Raw genomic sequence first — 22,887 nt, 5'->3', positions numbered from 1 at the left:
AATCATGTTAATAGGTTTAAGTTTAGGAATGTAGGTATTTTTAAATAAATATATAAGGATTACAAAGATTAAATAGTGTTTTTTGACATATATTTATAAATAAAGTATTTTATCAAATACTTATGGCGCGCAATTTAAAATTTAGTCGCGTCTATATATTATCTTATTTATTTTATGATCATATTATTTAATCTTCTTTAAAATGGTATGTAAAACATTCATAAAATAAATATTACATATTTACATGAATCTACATGCTGTTAAAATAAAAATATACTTTTTTTGTTGAATATCTTTCATAATCTTATAAGAATTGAAACATCCGTAGAAATCGAAATATTTCCTTCGATCATTATTATCGTAATAAATACATTGTTAGTTTTTGTAAAAATGTAATTCAAACGCTAAGACAATTTTTGTCAATGCGTATGATTGTTCTTCCACTTCTGGAAATATTTTTATCACTCAATTTTCCTCAGGAGATGAGTTGTACTTCAATTACTCGAGAGTTTCTTTTCCTGTTTTCGGCAACAAGAAAGACATAAATCCACATACTGAAAAAAGAAATATTAACAAATCAATTGATATGTTTAATATTGATATAAAAAATATTTTAAAATAATAATTCTTTTTTTCATTAAAAATTTACTAATCCATAACATTAATGATATTCATTTATAATGTATATATATATATAATGTATATAATGTATATATATTAAAAGAAAACTATTAATGTGATTTACCAACTATTGTATCGATTACTAATAGTTTTTTCTATTTGCAATCAGATCTTATTATAAATCATATAATCTTATTTAAATTAATAAAAATTGATGACTGGCTATTTGCAAATTTTCGATATCTAAATTTTGGATATTAACATATATTATATAATGTATATAATATATATATATTATGCTATAGTACATATATATTATACATATATATTTATAATATATTTATAATATATATGTTATAATATACAGTACTATATTTAATATATGTGTATGTGTGTGTGTGTGTGTATAAAATATATGCAATTTAATATTTAGCACAAATAATTTAATAATTATTTAATAATAAATATATTAATATTTTAATATTTTTTTTTTTTTTAATAAGAATTCTTAATATTTAAATAACTTACCGAATAAAAATGCTGCGAATAAAACTATAGGAATCACACAGGCTAAGTCAATTAAGTAGCCGAACACTAAATTACCGACTAGTGCGCCTAATCGACCCATGGTGAGAGATAAAGCCGCAGCCATTACTCTAAAAATTAAATAATTTATTTTCTGAAAGAAACATTGATGAAATAAAAATAAACTACTTCTTCAAATATAAATATACGTATATGATCTGTATGTATACATACATGTATTATCGAAGAGGTTATGATTTTTTATAAAGAAATAATTTTAATATAAAGAATAAAATTTGTTTAAATAAAATTTCGTTATTTTATCATAATGCAATAAATATTTTAATTTTTTGAATTTTTTAAAAATTAAAATTTATTTAAAATTTTTATAAAATAAAATTTAAATGGAAGAAAAAATAATCGAAAAAATGTCAAACAAAAATCTATAATGTTAAAAATTATATATGAAAATGTAAATTGATTGAGAAAAAATTGTAAATGAAATATAGTATACTTGATATATTTTTAAAATTTTATTCTTCATTTTCGATTTGTCTTTTTTATGAAGAATTTCAGTAGTATATGAAACTACGCATGTATGTATACAATTTTCTTATGTAAACGTACGATCGATATTAATTTCAATCTGCGATATTATCAAATATAGAAATAATTTTTTCTCATTTTTTTTAAATTATTGATTATATCCATCTTATCATAACAGACGCAATTTTTTATGAAATAAATTTTTTCCATTTTACAATCTATTCGATGGTATAATAATATTAATTATTGGTATCTTATTTTATGCATCGTAACAAACTGACGTAACGATGCAATTAGATAAACTATGAAATTATAAGATTAAAATTCGTACAAATACGTCGTTTACTGTTATACCATTGTTTTGTCCTCGGTTGTCATCAAATAATTAGTTACAGAAATGGTTGTAAATCTTTTTGACGGTGGTATTTGCTTGTTTCCCTAATAAATAAATCAGACGATATTCTGAGTGATTTGCTTACCTGAGATTCGTCGGGAACATGTCGACGATTACGCAATAAACCAGTGAGATACCGAGAGATGTCAGAGCTTCGAATACGCAGGATAATATCAAATTTTGTGTCGAATTAACGACATAATAGAAGGCAATCGTTACTGCTCCGGAAACTAAGAGTGACATAACTGAAATTTACATATACAGTTAATTTATATAAATTAAAATATTAGTATAACATTAATTTTGCAATGATTCTCTTTTTTATTCTTAATTTTTATTTATTTTTTTTGTCTATCAAATAACACATTAGAATTTTTCATGTTTTCACATTTGATGTATCTTTTTATTTACATTTTGATAAAAGTTCTGAAAAAATTCATTGATTTTCAAATATTTACTTTTAGGTTATGTAATGTATTGTTCGAAAAAAAGTCATTTTAAAATTGTACTCGATCATAAAAAGTTTAGAAAAAAATGATTTATTATAATAATATTCATCGAATGTGCATGTATATAATTTAAAGAATTGTATATTATGTTTATATATATTATGATATACATACTCAAAAAGAATTTGGCGCCAAGTTTGTGCACAAAAATCGGTAAAATAATGGAACCAGGAATACAGGCAAGTCCTATGTAAACGGTATGAAGATAAACGGAAGGCGCTATTATGGTATCACATCCATAAGCGTCGATTTGAGTTCCATTATTGGATAAAGCAGATACTATACAGACCGATGTGGTTTTATTTGGATTTTCGTGTTCAAATTGTTCAAATCTATAATTATCAAACAAAATTATTAATTATTTTTAATAATTTTTTCTTATTCAAAGAAAAATTAATATTTAAATTGATATTAAATAAATTTTATTTTCAAGAGAAAATTCAATTTTCTCTTATCAAAATACAATGTATTTTTTTTAATGTATACTTTTTTTAAGTAATAATTGTGAAATATCTTAAGAAATATTTATAGTACTTTTTATTTTCAATTTTCTTTTTTTTTGTTTTTTTTCTTTTGAGAAAGATATTACATATAAACATGATGTACCTAGTGAATAATTCTGGGAACCAAACCATGAGGGTATAATAACTACTGGTGAGGCCAAACTGAATGCCACAAGCGAGTAGTGTATTTTTAAGATACGGTTTCTTGCAGAGAGCAGTTGTTAGATCTTTTACTTCTTTCAAAAGAACTTTTAAATCCTTTCTTTTGTGTAGTTTCAACGATCTCATGTTTTTGTCTTTGTTTTTCTCTTGCAACGATTTTACCTGAAGAAAAAAATAAAAAATAAAAACGTATGATCGAGATATATGATTATTTTTTAAATTATACAATACAGGATGTTAATATATGTATTAAAAATAGTAGTGTATCTCTAATGATATTTATTAACATATACTTTTACTACTTTTCATTACTAAAATTTATCAATAATAAGATTATATTTTTATAAAATAATAATAAATTATTTTTATATAAATTACTATAATAAATAATTATATTAATCACGATTTTTAAAAAATTAATAATAAGAAATTACATGATTATTATTCTGAATCATTCATATTCATTCTTATAGAATATTTTTGAAAAGTTGATTCTAAAGATTGAAACAAATACAAAAATGTGCAAAAATATCGATTAAGACTTATTTATTAAATTATTTATAACTAATTGAATTTTATGTTAGACGAAATAAAAAAGACAGTGATTCTTGCACTTTATTTCTATCTCTCTTCATCTAATATAAATTACTTTAATAAATCTTACAACCAACATTTTTATATACCAATTTTTGTTATAAATCTCTAAACTTGACTCTTCAAACCTATTCCATGAATGTATTAATACCCTGAATATATATATATATGGAATATGAATTTTAAATTACCGGATAAGAGTCAGGATCCTCCCCAGTGTTCTGCGAATAGATCCATTTAAATACTTCGAGTGCTGCGTCAGTTTCACCGCATTCGAGAAGAAATTTCGGACTCTCCGGGAATGCGAACAGCCACAGGCCTAACATCAACGAGGGTAGAGCGCACAGCGCTACGAAGAGATTCCATGACTTAAAGTAAAACGTATCCGTAAGGTACATGAAGTTCATCGGTATAATCAGCCATGCGATCACTGGATAGACGAAAATAAATAAATAAATTAATTAATTGAATTGAATATGAGAAAGCGTACGACGTTTTAATCATGTCTTATAATTGTATCTTATAATAAAATATTAAATCTTTAATATTTTTTTATAATTTACTATAATTTGAATATTGTTACTAATGCAAAAAATTAATTTCATTTTATTTCGATATTATATTATGATTATTTTATTGAATATATATTTTTTTAATATATGTTATTATTATTATTTTAATATCGCAAGAAAGTAGCATTCTGATAATTTCAATATCACATCTTGACAAATATCAAAGTATCAATCGAGAATTTAAAATTTTTCTTTTATAATTTTATCATAAATATGAAAATGTAAATTCATTAAGTAAATATTTTATATTAAATCGTAAAATAATAAAACTTACATGGTAATAGTATGACACCTACTGTCCAGAACATTTCCATCCAACAAAGACATTTTTCGCGATACTTTGTCGGCTGAAACTCCCCTAAATACGGAAAACAAATTCCCATAGCTCCCGTAACGCTGTATGTATAAAATAAAAATAGAAATAAAACGAAAAGAAAAATAAAAAAGATCTGAAGTAAAATAAAAAATAAAGATAATATATTATACATTATATGATATATATGATATTATATAATCAATGGCAAGTTTTCTATCTTACAAGAAAATTTTTAATGATCCCTAATAATAATCCGAAAACTCTAGTCTTTGAAATTGATGAAAATTTATATTTATATATAACATAATAAATTATATATAAAATAATTTTTTTCTTTAAAGTTTTAATATTAATAAAAGTTTTAAAGTTTTAATATTTTTTCATATTTCGAATAAAATTTACTGGAGAATACTTTTTTTAATAGAGTAATAAAACATTAAAAATCTGAATCTTTTATATATATAATCATCTAATCAAAAAAAGCAAAAAACTTTAAATTAAATTTATTTGATTTTCATTTAATTATCCTTTAAACTGACAAAAAAAGAAATTGTTTCATATATATAATTCATTATTGCTCTACATATTTAGAAAAGTTTTATTAAAAAATTTTTGATAATTGTTGATAATAATACATAATTTATAATTTTTGTGAAAAGTTTTTATCACTAAGTATATGAATGTAAAAAATAATAAAGAGAAAATAAAAGAATACAGAGGAAAATATTTAATCATAATACTTACGCAAACCCGTTAAAGAAACGGAACACTAGGAAAATCCAAAAATATTGGACAAAAGAGGAAACGACACCTACAATGCCGTCCATTAATAAAGTGGCGATTAATACGACTTTTCTTCCTTTGATATCAGCCAGGCATCCCCATATATAAGAACCAACTACCATCCCTGTAAACAAATAAATAATGAAATAAATAACAATAATAATGAAAAAATATAAATTTTCAAACTTTCAGAAATTTTTAATGCGTTTAAAAGTATTAGTTTTTCAAAATTGTATTGCTATTTTCACTCTTTTAAGTATTCAGTTTTTTTAAAAAATCCAATGATTTATTAATAAAAGTTTCATATTTGTATTTCTTCATTAAACAATATGTTTTCGACATGCGAAACATCAGCGATAAAGATTCAAGTAGAAAAATGTAACATGAGTCAGACACTTTTATTCACGAAGAGACCTTTCCTTTTAATGACTCATTATTGTCACATTAGATCTAATCAACGATTTGAATATTTTATTTTAAATAATAAAACATCTTTTTTAAAAAAAAATATATATAGAAAAAAATTAAAAAACTATCTATGTTAAAAGATTTTTTTTTAATTATTTAATTTTAAATTAATCATTATATTTAAATTTCTAATTCTCTTGACAAAATCGATTAAAAGATCTTTAAAATCGAAATTGGACATTTGAATTTTTCAGAAAAGTTAAAAAATTATTCTAAATATAAAGTAAAATTTTTAGAAAATTTTATTTTCTTTTCAAATCTGATTATTTTAATTTTTTATAAATATATTTAATATCTACGAGTCAAATATCAAAAGTGAGCTGAATTGGCTGAAATTCGATAATTAAGTGAAATAAGAAATAACATTAAATCAAGAGGAAAAAAACAAAGTTCTAATATATGTGAAAATTGATCCTATAAATTTTCAACTTTATTTAATGAAGATTATTATCAACAAAACATTTCACCAAATCTAAAATTTATAGCACTATTGAATCTTAGAAAGTGATTCATGACTCTGAAATTATAATTACCGTTAATTAATTGGTCATTCGGGATTCAGGTAGGTAAAAATTCCGAAAAATAGATTATCTCTAAAATAACAATATCATGATCGATCTTGTCATAAATCTGACCTGGCGTTACTCGATGATACATCATGATTTGTTTGTTTAAGTTCGGTCGGCGGCACATACCCATCACTACTGTTATGGCGCCACTAATCTACGCACTTCGTGATTGATATTTTTTATTAATAACTCGTTAACAAAGCCGTGCCGAGAGTTTTTACAAAAGAAAATATTGTTTGAAATTAGCTCAAAAAAATCGATCCAGTAAATCGATGTTCCCATTTCAAACATCTTATATAAACATCTTTCAACCAAGAAATGAACAAAATTTTAATAGTTAAAATTTAGAATAAAATTTCTTCAATAAATTATTTCAATAATTTATTATTCAAAGCATTTGAATAACTGCAAATAACTGACAAATATTTTTCTAAGATTATAGAATATAGTAGATTAGTAGAATATAGCAATTAATTAATACAAATACAATTTTTTATTCAAGCATTTTAAATAAAGTCATTTAAGTAACTTTTATTTTATTCTAAAAATTATTCTAAAATTTTTAACTAGTTACTTTTTCCACAAGTTAGTGCCTCCAATTCAACAATGAATACTCACCTAACATTGGCGATGCCGTTAACCACCCTTTCGCGGTGGAATCCATTTCCAAGTCGCATTGCGCTGCCGGTAACACGAAGGAGAGTATCGTGACTCCGATGGCGGTGTCCATGTAAATTAATCCGCAGATTGTCAACAGCATATAATGAAATTTGCCGAATCCTTGACGTGAGAAAAATACGATTCGTTAAATATTTAACTCGATCTTCTCAAGAATCATTTCGAAGTAAATAAGAGAGAAAAGATTTATAAGTACTAGTAATTAAGAAATTATTTGATGTTTGATTCACGTTGTAAGCCTTTGTCAAATCTTTTTCGAGAGTCAACAATTATTCGCTGCAAATTTTTTTTTTTTTATTCCATCACAAACGAATTGCATTCATCGCGTAGAAAAGATAAAATCGTGTTGTTTGCTCCCCCTGTCTCGACAAATTTACAATTTTTTTCCTCGAATAATTTTAAAATTATGTTTATATATTTGTCTGGATTGAAATAGTTGGCAGACTTTCTAAATTTAGATGGAGATTAGATTTTTTTGGCATCAGGTTCAGTGATAAAGCTTTTTAAAAGATTCCTATCCAATTTGATCAATATATGATAATTTTGAATTCGATAATTTTAATCGATTAAAGTATTTATTTTTCTAAGATCATTATAGAATTTTATAAATTTTTCCATTTATTTCCAATCGATTTAATCGAAGTATATTTTTTTTTAAATGTACAAATGTAATTTTTGATTAATTCAAAATTTTGAACCTTTGAAATTTTCTTTCATGACTTTCAAATTAGATATTATTGACATTAAATGCATTAATTTCCAATTTTTTTAATTGACAGAAATATTTTCCTTCCTGTTCTAATTAAAAATTAATAAAATTAATAATTTAAATAATTAAAAATTTATTAATAAATTAATAAAAATAATTAATATTGATCGTAGTTATGGTAAGATAGTTAAATCAAAATTAAATACGTAATCGTGGAGTGAGTCAGCGATATCCGAATAAAATATGCGAATTTTGTACTCGATAAGAAAGCATTGTAAATAAAACACTGTTCTTGATCTTCAGTGTTCTATATCTATGATTCGTGTTTTATGATCTTATTATTCAAATATTCGTACAATTTCATACGAATTGTTATCATGACTAAACTAATTTTAAAGGAGAAAAACTTTGAACTTGATTGAAATCAGTGTGCCCAGTAAAATTCCATTTGTCTGAACTTTTATTGGATTAAAAAAATAGTTCGAATCTTTCCTTTAATATTCTAGATGATTATAATTGAAGTATAATCAAAATACGATAAAAATAAAAAGATTGAATAAATATAAAATATCAATATAGCGCTAATCATATTTCTAATGATGATTATTTTAACGAGGAATAACAATGTTAATTTTGTCGAGAATATTTAAATTTTTTAAATCAATTATAAAAGAAAGAAAAAAATATTTGAAAATATAACGAAGTAATGTAAGAATTTAATATAAAACTTTGAAACATATAAAAAAATAATAAAAAATTTTCAGGTATTAAATTAAAAAATAAAATTAATTTAATTAATTTAATATAATAAAATATATTGAATTGAAATAAAAAATTGAATAAAAATATAGAAATAAATGTAATACATTCTTAATTAATTTACATTGAATTAAATTCGAAATCAAGATAAAAATCTCTTCTCACAAATCATACGATACGACGATGATCAATCGGTATTCCAAAATAGAAAAATTGTCGAAGAAATCATGTAAACAGAATTATTTTTGTAAACGTGATCGATCAACGATATTTCAATCAATTTTCTTTTCTTTTCTTTTTTTTTATCCCGATAAAATTTCCGACAACTTCCTGGATAAATCGAATATCTCGTATCTTCTATTTAATCAGTTAAAAAAATTATAAATTTACCTGTTACGGTGATTGCATGCTCGAAATCGGCACCTCCGTCTGCCAAGAAGTCGAGCCCTGTTGAAGAGAATAAGATTTATTAGCATCATTGAAATATCGATCTTCCTCTTTTCTTTTTTTTTTCCTATTTTTAAAAAGAGAGATGATATATTAATGTATCAGTTTTATTATTATCGATGAATAAATAGAATTTTTGGCGTTAAACGATTAATTGAATAATCGATATCGTGCGATATTTTTGTTATTAATAATATTATTAAATTTGGTAGATGATGTAAATTATTAGTGTACGATGATACGATAATTATGAATTATTTTGTAATGTGATTATTTGTTCATGGAATTTTTCGATTGAAAAGATCATAGAGATAAATTGTGGAGAATTATTATTTTTTGATGATGATGAATTATTAATGATTCCGATAGATGAAATAATAAGATATGTCAATATTAAAATTGTCATAATATTAAAATTACGATAATATAATATACTTGTCTACCATCTATTAATTTGTTGAAAAATTGAAAAATTGTTTCAATGATTCTATGTGTTATTAATATATTTATACAAATTATAATTGTTATTATTGCACATTGAATTAAAATTTTTTATTATTATATCGCAATGATATTTCAATAGGATAAAAAGAAATGCTTGAAAAATTTAAATTTAAAAAATTACTTTATACTGAATAAAACTAGAAAAATGATATTTTCTGCCAACGTTAATATTCATTTACTTAATCATTTGTATAACTTTTATTTATTGTTGGTATCTATTTGTGTAATGTTATTTATATTATTTGTAAGAAAGAAAAATTGTATGCATACACATGGAGATTTAACCTAATTTAACCTAATTCGAAATTGTTAAATAAAAAAAACAAATACCTTTTGTTGTTTTATAAATCTGACTATTTTAAATGTTCTTATCATAAAAATATCATAATTTTAAACCTACATAAAGTTCAAAAACAATTCATCTTTTGGTATCGTATGCATATATGTATATGCAAAGGAATGAATAATTTTATATTAATAATATAATCAAGATATTCATCAATAATGATGATATCAGTAACAAAACAGTGATAATGACACTACCAATAATAAGAAAATAGCATATTGTGAATATATATTAATCAATTAAAAAATAATATAAATTATTACGTTAATATTACTAATTAACATAATAGAATTTCTAAAAATATTGTATAAATAATTAACAATAATTATTAAAAAGATTTTATTAAAAAATTTTTTAAGAAATCAATGGACATATCGTTGCAACTAGAAAAATGTCAAGAAATTTCAAAAATAATAAATAAATTGAATCGATACGAATCCAAAACTCTGTACGAAAATATCATTCAAATCTTATTTATCAACTTAGAAACGATCCAAGTTCTCACTGGATGAAGCAAAGAATCTATTCTAGCTGCATCTCGTTTAAATAACTTAACAAACAAGCCTCAACCAATTTATTTTTCTATACTTCGCATTTCTCCACAATCGATTCCTCCAACTAAACGTCATTAACGATCATTAACATGTATCGTCATCATCATATCCAAGTCCTATAATGAACACGACCTCGAAACCTACCCATGATTAACGATTACGTTGTGAAGATCTACGTCGGTCTCTCGAGAGGTGATGAAATCAGGTAGTATCGGTGGTGAGGATCCGGGAATCTGGAGGACCCCGGTCGCCAAAACGCAGCACTGTCTGTTCCTCGTGCGTGTTCCACGGTTTTGTCCTCGTCTGCAACCACCGTACGCTACGTTCATTGGTGAACACTCGGTGGTATTCGATCGCCGTCTTTATCGCCCGAGCGAATATCGACGATGATTTTCCACCGAGGGATCCTTGTTCCTTTCTTCTTCTTCTTCTTCTTCACCCTCTTCTTCGCTCGATTACGAGACGATATCTCGTTCGATTACGTCGAGCTTAATCGAATTAGATTCCTTGAATTTTAGCTGGTAAGATTTTTTCTTTCTTTCTTTCTTTTTTTTTTTTTTTGAGATTCTCTTCCTTTCAAAGTTAATTTCTTCCTCGACGACAATTCTATTATTCCGGTCGGTGAATCGTATCTGGAATAATAATAATAATGATAATAATAATAATAATAACGTTCGATGTCACTTTTTTTTCTTTCTAAAAGAATTGGTCAAGTGAAACACGATGCTCCTAAGAGAAGAGAGCGACTGATTAAAAAATTGATCGTCGCCTCGACATATATCTCCTCTCTTTTCGGTGGTTGGTTGTTCTCCTAGCTGTAGATAAGATATGTCTCCCTCTTTCTTTCTTACCTGCCTGATTATAGCGGACAATCAGATCAGATATTATTATTCATTGTTTTGTGCGATGTGTTGTATTTTTGTGCATTTACGAGAGATTCAAAAAGGATGTAGATGTGCGTAGATAAAATTGAGGATGAGACACGATTAAAATTTTGCTTAGAAGTAATAAGCGGAAATTTGTTGATCTTGCATAGAATTCTTTTTTGTATATTGTTATTTATAAGAGTATCGATCGTATTTATCTTCTCCTTGCCAAATCTTTTTTTTTAATGCACAAAATATCGAATGGCCTGGAAACGAGCAAAACTGAAGAAAAACTAGTCCATGTTATTATTGTTATCTTTATTATTACGTGTTAATATTTAAATTTTCCTCAATGCCTCTTAATTATTTTACACGTTTGATGATAAATACATTTTGATTCGAAAATAAAATTTTAAACAATTATGATGGGTGTTTTAAAAAATTACAAAAAAAAAGAAAAAAATTACTTTTTAAAACGAGGATCATTTTAAATTTATTCTTATCCAAATTTCTAACGAATAATTGAATTTTTCGTTTCTTTCTCCATAGTTGGTTTTAAAATAAACACTTTGGATATTAAAAAAGAAAAAAGAAAAGAGGAAAGACATTATTACAAATTCCTGTCCTGTAGATAGAGGCTTTATGCAGGTATGGTACAAGTGTGAGTAAATCGTACGTGTTAAGATGTGTTTTGCAATTGGCCCTGTCACGATACGATCTAAACTCGATAACGCAGTTAAAACAGCAGGTATCACGGGATTTCTAATTGCTTTAGATTACTTTGATTAAAATACGCTGGTTTACCGATGCTTATTTCATTATGCACCGATATCAACGACACATTTATCCGAAACTGAAAACAGTTTCTCCGTTATATCAACTTGCTATATATAATATTTCTCAAGAATTTTCTCAAATTTCACAAAACTATCGTTTTGTTTTTTTTTTTTCTTTTAGTTGGAATTAATTTTTTTATACGAAACATTATCGTGACTCATTTTGATGACAAAGATATTACTAGAATTGTTTGTTCTCGTGAAACATTGTACAATTTTAAAATTTTATCCAATTTATTGAAACAATGTTGATTGAATTAATTTTTGTAATGATTTTTATTATCGAAGAATTTATTCATTCATTCATATATAGAAAATGAAAGGATTTTTATCGATAATAAATTCATTTATCTATACATTTAATATTTAGGAAATATCTTCCAAATTGGAGATATTAAGATGATCATTTAAAATGCTCATTAAAATCCTTGTGTAATTACTGTAAGAATACATTTGTATTTTATAATCATATGAGCTTCCAATAGACGCGTAACTAAATTTTACAATTTCAAGAGTTTTAAGAAAATGCGATTTAAATGTGTGTTTTAGAGTTATCTACAAAGTTTACTCGAAATTCAGATCACACGATGTCAAATGCACTTTATGCAATCTACCTTACAAATAACTTTTGAAGGCCAAGATCTAAACTGCTTCTATAATGTTCTCTTTAATGATTTAACATTTCAATTATAATCTAATTGCTTCCATCTCTTTGTATCTCGATTCCTCTTGTGATATATGTTGTAATAATTGTAATTTATGCGTCTCATTTTGGACAACCAGGATTGCAAATCTTAAAGATGACTTGCTGATGAAGACAACAAGAGTAACACGTTTATTAATCGTATCATTAATCATATCAAATTGTTTGAGAAATTCTCGTGTCAACATAAAATATTCACAAATTTTTATAATAATTAAGAATATCTTTTGCTAATCTGAAAACTCTTTTCGATTTTTCTTACTTAATTTCTAATTAATCTATTCCAGGTATATGTAAATTGAAACTTTTACTTACTTTTTTCCCCATAATTATTATTATTGAATCATAAAAATGAGATTTTTCTTTTAAAATTGTCTTGATTTCTTGATATCACTTTGATTATCCATTGTGTAACTTCTAGAGATTTCGACACGTGAAACGAAGCTGACAATGCTCTTCAACCGTATTTACGATAGCAAAGAGCTAAGCAACATTTTCAGAACTGTATGCACCGTGTCCAAACAATGAGTATCGCAATAGCTAAACAGAATATTTACATGAGATTCCGTTAAGTAAGGTAACATGTTTGTCGCGTAATACATTGTATATATATCATACTTGGAAACTCTATCTGCAATTTATTCTGTAATGTTACAATTTAATCTTCCAGAAATGAATAACTCTTTTATCGCGATTGCTTACTTGATATTTACAATATTTGATACATTGTTTCAAAAGAAAATTTTGATCATTCATATTAATTTTTCACAATATGTCTTTCGAACAAGATTCCTCGATATCTTCTATTTAAATTAAAAGGATTATTCTGCTTTTCCAATATTTTTTCAATTATATTTCAATTTTTTCAATTTTTTCCTTTCTTAATCTTATGATCCTTCATTTCTTTGTACAAAAGAAAAATTATAAAATTAGCAAGGAACATATTTTCAAAATATTTAATTGTCAATAACTTTTTAATGATTAAAATTTTCTGAAGGTCAGAAAAGTGATCTTGACAATCTAACTTTTGATCCACACTTAATCTAACCTATTCAATGCCAATAAGCAACGATTATATCCTTCAGAAGATTATTCAAGAAGGTGACATTGAAAATGTACGTAGAGATCAAGGCTATTTGAAGTTTTTTTAACATAATATTTATTTTAGTACAAATTTATCACTACGAAATGATTAATAATATTATCTTTGAATTGATTAAGAGGGAGAAAAAATCATTAAAATATTCTTCTAATATGTTAATGGAACAAAATAAATTTAAATTAAACTAAAATCATTATATCGTAACATAATAATCATTAACCCATGTAAATAAATATATATAAATAAATATAATAATATTTTAGATAAAATTAAATATTTAAATATTATTCCATAAAATATTGATTTTGCAAATCTCTTGTCTTTTTTCAATTTTGTTACAAATTTTTCGAAAAACTTGATATGATAAAATTTATCCGTTAATTTTTATAGATTAAATTAATGAGCATGAAATAACATGTTGCAAAAAAGCTGGATGGAATTTTAATTTAATCGTAGTATAAATAAAAGAAACACAAAAGGAAATTATAAGTTTCTTACATAACATATTTTCAGATATAACGGAAAAAATTTTTCGTTAATAAAATCCACAAATAATTACTAAAAAAGATAATGGGTAATAAGGATCAAATTCGCATTTAGGTAAAAATATCTATTCGAGTATAATAATGGTTAATCGTAATTTTGGCGCGAAAACACGACCAGAAGTGGAGAGAGAATCCATATTGATTGCACGTAATAAATCGATAAGAATACAGATATACATATTACCGATATACATATAAATTATTTTTACTTTTTTAAATGGTATAAATCCTTCTTTTATTGTCTTGAAAGTATCTTCTTAAGAGTTATTAAGTAATTTTTAATGTAAATATCGCAAGTTAAATGTAATTATCGTAATTAAGATAATTATATTATATGATAAAACTGTCTGTTAATAATGTATTATATTATCCACTCTTTGTCAACATATCTTTTTATATTCTTTGGGCAAATTGGATTTTTTATATTCAACTCTAATTTATATCGTCTGAAAAAAATTTTCGATATTCATCAATGTGAATTTACAATGTTATAAGTATTTACTTATAATTTTATTAAAATATTTATTTCGATAAAAATTGAAAAGAAAATTGAAAATTGAATTTTATAAACGGTACATATCGTAATACGAACATATAAAATATTTCTTTCTTTCTATATTATAATTTAGAAAAAATTTTAATATAAATTTATTAAATTAAATCAATAACAATGATAAACATGTACTTATCACTTATTCTCATTTCGAGGCATTTATAGCTTTAGAAATAAAATGTTTTGTTAAATTTTGAGAATCAATTTATAATATTAGTAGTATTGAAGAAAATATTCCATTTCCCAATAATTTTGAACATTTATAATTTCGTCGAAAAAAAATGATTATAACATCGAACAATATTGCCCATTTTCAATTTTGTATCGTGTATATCATTTGTTATTCTATTATAATATATAATATGAATTTTATCCTCCAATAATTAAAAATGTTCAAAAAGAAAATTTAATAAAACACAAGTGAAATTGTTGTTTTTTGATTTCAAGAAAAAGAGAAACAATGAATAAAGTTAAACATGCAACATCATTGGCAAAGAGAAGAAAAATATTTAGTCGTATATCGTATTAAGTCCAAAGTCATTTTAAGTCCAATTGACCTGGACGCGATAACTATTTGATGTGAAAGATAAAATCAGCCGAGGCACAAACCCGTGTCATCAAATTAATTAGACGTAAACACGCTTATCAAATGAATAGATCGAATAACAACGAAAACTTTCGTGATCTAACTCTGAATGAACGATCTAGAAAGTTTTATCAAATGTGTCTATAAACGAGTTATCTGTAAAATAATATAGATTAGGTATGGAGATTGACGCGTGAGCAAATTGAATTAGAATGGAATTACAAATAGAGTCAGTGTTGATGAAGCTCGAGATTAAGCTAATTAAGAAATAATCCTGGATTTTTACCTGGGATTTAAGACGGAGAAACTTTGATTAAAAGATTAAGTGATGGTGTGTCTAAATATATTGAAAAATTTATTCCCAAATACAATTTAAATCAATCTGATCCTGATTAATTTGATCCAACAGCTCATAATTTAATTTGATTACCTTATTTCAAATTTATTAAATTTAATTTCGATAACTCAGCATAACAACTTTAATCGAATCGATTTAATTTAACGATGCGACTTAGATCAACTCAATCAGATTCAATTTCTAACTTAATTTGGATCAACACAATTTAATTTGAACTTAGCTTGAATCACTTCTCAAGATAAATTCTATTTTATACAATATAATACAACTTAACTCGATCAAATGATTTTTAATTCATTTAAACGAGCAATCTTAATTTGATCAATTTTAAATTTATATGCACTTCAACTTAATCTAACCTAATTTAACCTAACCTGACCTGAACTATTTTCTACTTAATTTATTTTAGACTTATTTCAGAAATTACCGCTCGAAACTGATTCGAATGCAGATCGTATACGTTCCAAGAATTCGAATTAACTCGAATTATTTTCCGTCAATTATTTAAATAACCTTCGAAAAAGTTAATCAAGACACAGAAGTTAATCAAGCCTCGATATTGTATGCATTTCCCAGAAATACATAAGAAAATTAATTCAGTTTAACTAGCGTGCAAACAAAACAATATTACTAGACTTATCACTAATCACCGTCAATATGTTATAAAAAATCGTGAAAAAAATAGTAGCTTGCGCGATTCAGTAAGGATTATAAACCATAAATAAATTAAAGAAGTAATGTTATCGTTTTACGTACAATATCATCAATTTTAATAAAATGTATGTCAATTTTTTTTTTGGAAAATATTCTACTTTTTCTTTTTCAGTAAGATTCGTTACGCTCTGACAAATTTGAGGGATTAATTTTATATTTTAGATAGAGATTATTATTATTATTGTTATTGTGACAGAAAGAATTATATCGATAAAATCCTCATATTTAGAGTGATTTATCTTGGTTTTGTTATCCAAGCCGAATATCTCTAATGAGTAAATCGAAACGTATGTTTCAGAAGGTCGTTAGCTCAGGAATGAATTTGTCAAGTTTGTTGCTATTTTTATGAAATTCTCAATTCGTAGAAATGGAATAATCGAAGCAATCAAGATATTAGTTGAGCGAACAATGAACGAATAATTACTTGTTATTTTTTTTATATCTTGCTTCGACGATATTGGAATCATTGATTGATGATTACGAATTATTTTCTAATTTTTTATTTCTCTCCTCCAAATAATTACTTCATATTATACGTAAAAAAAAAAAAAAACAAAACAATACAAAAAGAAGAAAAAAATATATCGATCAAAATTCTATTTATTTCAAATAATGAAAATCTAATCAAACGATTCGAGTTTCAAAATGTTTTTCTACATATTAGAAAAGAATAAAAGAACAAAAATTAAATTTGCAATGTAATAAAATTTTTACAAATTTTTACACATTATTATTTTTTTACAATTCTAGAAGAAAAGAATGATATAAAAATATTAATGAACAACAAATTTTTTTATATTATAAAAAAAGAGGAGAAAAAATACTAAAAAATAAAGTTCTAGTAAAAATATTAATTATTGATTAATAATTAATTTTTTTATTAAATAAAAATATTTAAAATATTTAAAAATCACAAAAGAAAAAGTATTAAAATGAAAGATTGATACATTGATACAACAAAGTTAATAGAATCTTCTTTGATTTGTTGTTATTATTCATGACTTCTTATCCTAAAATAATAATTCTTTTTAATAATCCGACAATATTCGATATTTAATCCAAATTAGGATTAAACGTCAGATTTAATCCCGATCATCGTTACCAATGAACAAATGAATGAAAATTGTGACTATTTTACTCGGATTTACTGGCCAAGAATTAAATGTTATATAATCAGAATGGAGTTTTCGATGACTGTTTTATGAGACACGTGCACAATGTTGTTGTCATGTTATTAAAATTAATTCAAACATTAAATCACAAAGTTATTATCATTTTTGTGATACGAAATATATAAAAATAAAGAAAATTTATAAAATATAATTGAATTGGTATTATTAACATTTTTTTCATAAATATTTCCATTCATAAAAATGTTTTTATCAAATTATTATTATCGTAGAAAATATCTTTTAAATCAAGAATCTAACTTCGTTTTATAGAGATAAAATAATTCATCCATATAATCCATTATTTAATTTTCTAAGTTACTTTATAAATTATTTTATTATTAATAAATCAAATTAATAGTTAAATCATATATATAAAATTCTTGTTAAAATTATTAAGAATATTTAAAAATAATACAAAATGTCAAAATCTTTGTTCATACCAAAAATATATACAAAACTTTAATTTATATAGAATATTTAAATATCTAAATAATTTAAATTTTAACAAATTTAAAATCTGTGTATATAACATAATAAAATATATAAACGTATATTTACTACTACTTTCTCATCGAATTTCAAACAAACTTATTTAAAACAAAACATAAGCCAAATAAAATCAACTACCAACAATGATCAAAAACAAATTGAAAAATTTACAAATTCACGATAAATTTCATCGATCAAATTTTCAATATAAATACATATTTTATATAGTTTTTATCATTTTAACAAAAACCTCAGAAAAACATTCATTTACACCACTTAAACTTTCAATCAATCAAAAATAAAATTCTTCCAATATATTGAAACACATATTAAATCAAACTCACACGAATTCAAATGAAATTAATTTACCGATATGATCGACCAATCACTTTTCTCCTTTCGTAAGAAAAAAAAGGAAGATTTTTTTAATATATTCGAACGAAAGTAATAAAAAGAAAGAACGAGGCGTACAGTAGAAGTCTGTGTCGGGCATAAAGCAAAACTAAAGCGTGTAAATCGCGGATCGACAAGGCACAGCCTGTAATTTTCCTTAAGTTCGCATATCATGCACACGCGCGCGCGTGTTATGTTGGCACGCGATCGGTGGATTCGCGCCAAATATTCGATCGCCGTCTCAATATTTCCGCCATCGATGCGTCGTGGTAATAATTGTCAATTGCTATCGTCAAATTCTGTCATTTTCACGAGAATTTAATCATTGAAAAAGTATGAAAAAAAGAAAAAAGAGAAAAAGAGAGAAAAAAAAGATCGATATATTGCAATGTAGAGATATAAGATAAATCGAGACGAAAGAATCGTTTCCGTTAAAATGGCCGCAGTCCAACTGTTTCAATTCGCTGCTTATACTTCGTTTCAATGTCAACAATGTTGAGTAGGCTTACACGTAGCCGTAAAATATAAGCCACGAAAATAGAGCAAATTTTTAGTGAAGTTGTTTTTTGAGGTTAGGAGAACCGCGCAAAATTTTCACTGATTGAAAACGAGGATTGAAGAAGTGTTTCATAATGAAAGGAAATTGCAATTGTGAAATTTTATTATATGTGAAAAGTCTTTTTATAGTGTAAGATTTGTTGATAATATTTATATTATAGATTTTTTAAGCATTTAACGTAGGTAATTGTAAATTTCGAATGACAAGAAGAAAGGAAAAGTTATTTTTTTAATAATTTTTGTAATAATCAATTTTTGTAATAATTGATTGAAATGTTTATAAATGTTTTATAAAATGTTTTATATTATGTATTTCGAAATTTCGTATAAAATTTCTGATGTTCGTGTCATATTTGGTTAAAACAATAAGTATCAATTAAAATATCGATTGTTGTTTTTCATAATCATTCATTTAAGAAGAAAGAGTCATAAAAATCATTTTTCATAAAAATTTCTAATCTCTTTATTATCCAGATCTATAATTCAAAGAAATCCAAATATTCAAAAAAACAAATAAATTTTTATAAATATATGAAGCCTTCTTTTCGAAGTAGAATAACCTTAAATTGTATAGATATTAGAAATATTGTATGTATATTGGAAAATAACATTTGTATTAATCATCACTTTTCTATATTACACAATTTATGTATAGAAACAATAATTTTATATTTATCTACTTCAACGATTTTGGCAATGAACTATATAAATGCATATATGTATATAAATACATATATATGCGAAATTTTTAATTCAAATATGCTGAAATTTCAAATTAGAAAAAATATTTTTGTCTTTAATCAAATTATTCAAATTAACTATTTAATATGTAAATAAAATAACGTAATTAAAAGTATTATTCAAATACTGACCTACAATATTCCCATTGAATTATGTCACGAATAAAGAAATTTGAATAAGGATAGTAACTAGATTTTGATTGATATTATGATTCTACCATATCTATTTATGATTTTACCATATCCATTAAATCATAATAAATACATAATTTTAAGCAGATAAATCAGTACATAACATTTTTGTTAAAAAAGAAAAAATTTAAAATAAATCATATGTTTTTCGTCGATTATAAATAAATCTGATCATAAAGCTTTGATCTTAATTGATCTAAATTTGTTTTAAATTATATAGATTATTTTTGAATTGTGATTTTTATTTTTTTTTTAAATCAAATAATTTACATTTTCTCATAAGATAAAAAATATTTAAACTATTAATATTGGCACGAAATAAATAGCAATTTTATTTTAAATTTTTGAATTAATGAATAATAGAATCATAATAATAATCTCTTAGAATATGGTAATATAATTAGATATATTATAGAATAAAAATCGTTAATCAAAAATCAATTAAGACTAACAGCTTTTATAAAACAAATTGTGACAGATTAAGAATTATTGACCTAAATAAATTTTATTGTCAGTATTGTTTAGTTATTATAAATTAATAGATATATTCTTAAGTTATTCTATTAAAAATTGACACGAGGGATATAATAAAAAAAAAAATTATTCAGAATGGCTCATAGTTTTTTTCCTCGAAATGTCATCGCGACGCCTTAATTAGAATGTAAGCCACGGCGAAGGACTATTTAATTCACTAGCCAAATTTCTTGAATACGCGCGAATATGTATGTATATGTGTGCATATAGTAATAGTACTTAAATTTTGTTAAATTATCACTAAAATGTGAATATTTATATTATATTTATAAGAAATATTATAATTCTCAATTGATATTGCCGAATTACAAATAATATTAACTATTTAATTTTATGAGATATTTATTTTATTATATTTACTAATCAACTATTAATGATCATTACTGATACTAATGTAAAATATAGAACAAATTGAATGAAATTATTTTAAATTATGCAAAAATGATTTATCAAAATTTCTTATGTCTTTCTTCTTGAAAGCTTCTTGATAGTGGGATATTTAAAAAATTTTTACAAATATTTTTTCAACCTATATACATACCAAGAAAACTGCATTATTTAGCGATGATCTAACAATATGTATAATGCGATAATTTATCAAGAAGATTAAACTTTTAAAATTTCTAAACTTTCGTTTCAATATTATATATGCGTATATGTGTATGTATATTTTATGTATATTTTGTATAGCAAAAGATAAAGAGAGAACTGATTCTTCGATTGATCTAGGAGTCAATTTAGAATTTCTGTGTTAATATATTCATGAAACATCAGGATCAATTCTATAGCTAAAACTAACATAAAAGTTGATTATTATACAAAAATATCGATTGAAGCTTATTTATTAAGTTATAAGCAATTTAAGTTAAGCATTACATGAAGCAAGATGAGAATAGATTGTAATAATGGTGTAACAAAGACAGAAGTTTCGCTCTACTTTCATTTTACTTCATCATTCAATACAAACTTCAATTGTTTGTAACTTAATAAATAAATCTTAATCGATATTTTTGTATACTAACTTTTGCATTTATTTTAATTTTTGGAATCTATCCTCTAAAAATATCTCACGAATATATTAACATTCTGTAGATTAAGCTAAATCGAGAGCACGACAATATTGTCGCTTACACAGAACACTTGCACACCGTCTCGATCTATGTTTCTACTTGTCACCTAGATCGACTTGCCATCTAATTATGTTATAATACGTTTTTGAACCGAGTTAATTTAGATTCAGGTGTTGGATCTAATAAGATGGAGTGTGTTGTGGGTCAGTAGACATGATTTCAACACGTGTTGCTTGTTAACCTCTCAACAAGCTTGTCTGTCTCTAATCTGTTCATCATTCAATTGTTTATCTTTGTGATTGATCTCTCAAAAAAATTATATCTTATATAAACATATGTAATATAATGTATTAAATATATATTATATCAATTTTTATTGTTATTATTGTAGTTTATTATAAAAAAATTAAATCTTAATTTAATTTAAATAATAAAAAAATTTGATAGAATAAAATTACATGTTATATGAAAAGTTAAAGAATTTATTGTTATTAAAATAAAATGATATAATATATTGAAATATTTAAAAGGAATTATATTGGAATTTTTATAGAAGTTATTTTAAGTTTTTATAATTGTAAGAATCAATATAATTAGTTTTGTTTTTTTACTTAAATATTTTTTTGTATTTATGATATAGTATTCATTTTTTGTATAATGCAATATATTCATTGTGAAGAATATGAATGTAATGAAAATTAATAATGTTATATGAATATTAATAATGTTATATTGTTAAGTTCATAGAAATTATTTAAATGAGTTATATATTTAAAATAATTGAAAAATACTGATTTTTTTATTTTTTTTTTTAATAATATAATTTTTCCAAAATTGATAGATATAAAATATTTTAAAGAAAATTAAAGATAGTTTTTTAATAGGTTCAATAAAAATATTATTTTCTATTGTAATTT

The 22,887-nt window shown here is 24.0% G+C and overlaps 1 protein-coding gene across 1 annotated transcript; it reads right to left on the bottom strand.

Annotated features, from left to right (window-relative positions):
* Positions 1-73: 73 nt before the first annotated feature.
* On the bottom strand, positions 74-11,882 carry LOC107997219 (synaptic vesicle glycoprotein 2B-like). Its single transcript, XM_017055660.3, has 11 exons — positions 10,704-11,882; positions 9,099-9,155; positions 7,181-7,342; positions 5,487-5,649; positions 4,701-4,822; positions 4,046-4,284; positions 3,202-3,422; positions 2,710-2,927; positions 2,172-2,331; positions 1,150-1,277; positions 74-554 (listed from the first exon to the last, which is right to left on the bottom strand). Exons 1-11 carry the CDS (start codon positions 10,705-10,707, stop codon positions 499-501), a joined length of 1,530 nt encoding a protein of 509 aa, XP_016911149.1. The 5' UTR covers positions 10,708-11,882; the 3' UTR covers positions 74-498.
* Between the last annotated feature and the right edge of the window lie 11,005 nt (positions 11,883-22,887).

Source organism: Apis cerana, linkage group LG8, assembly GCF_029169275.1.
Source record: "Apis cerana isolate GH-2021 linkage group LG8, AcerK_1.0, whole genome shotgun sequence".
NCBI lineage: Eukaryota > Metazoa > Arthropoda > Insecta > Hymenoptera > Apidae > Apis > Apis cerana.
The sequence above is the reverse complement of the archived record's forward strand: the minus strand, read 5'-3'. Positions and strand labels throughout refer to the sequence as shown.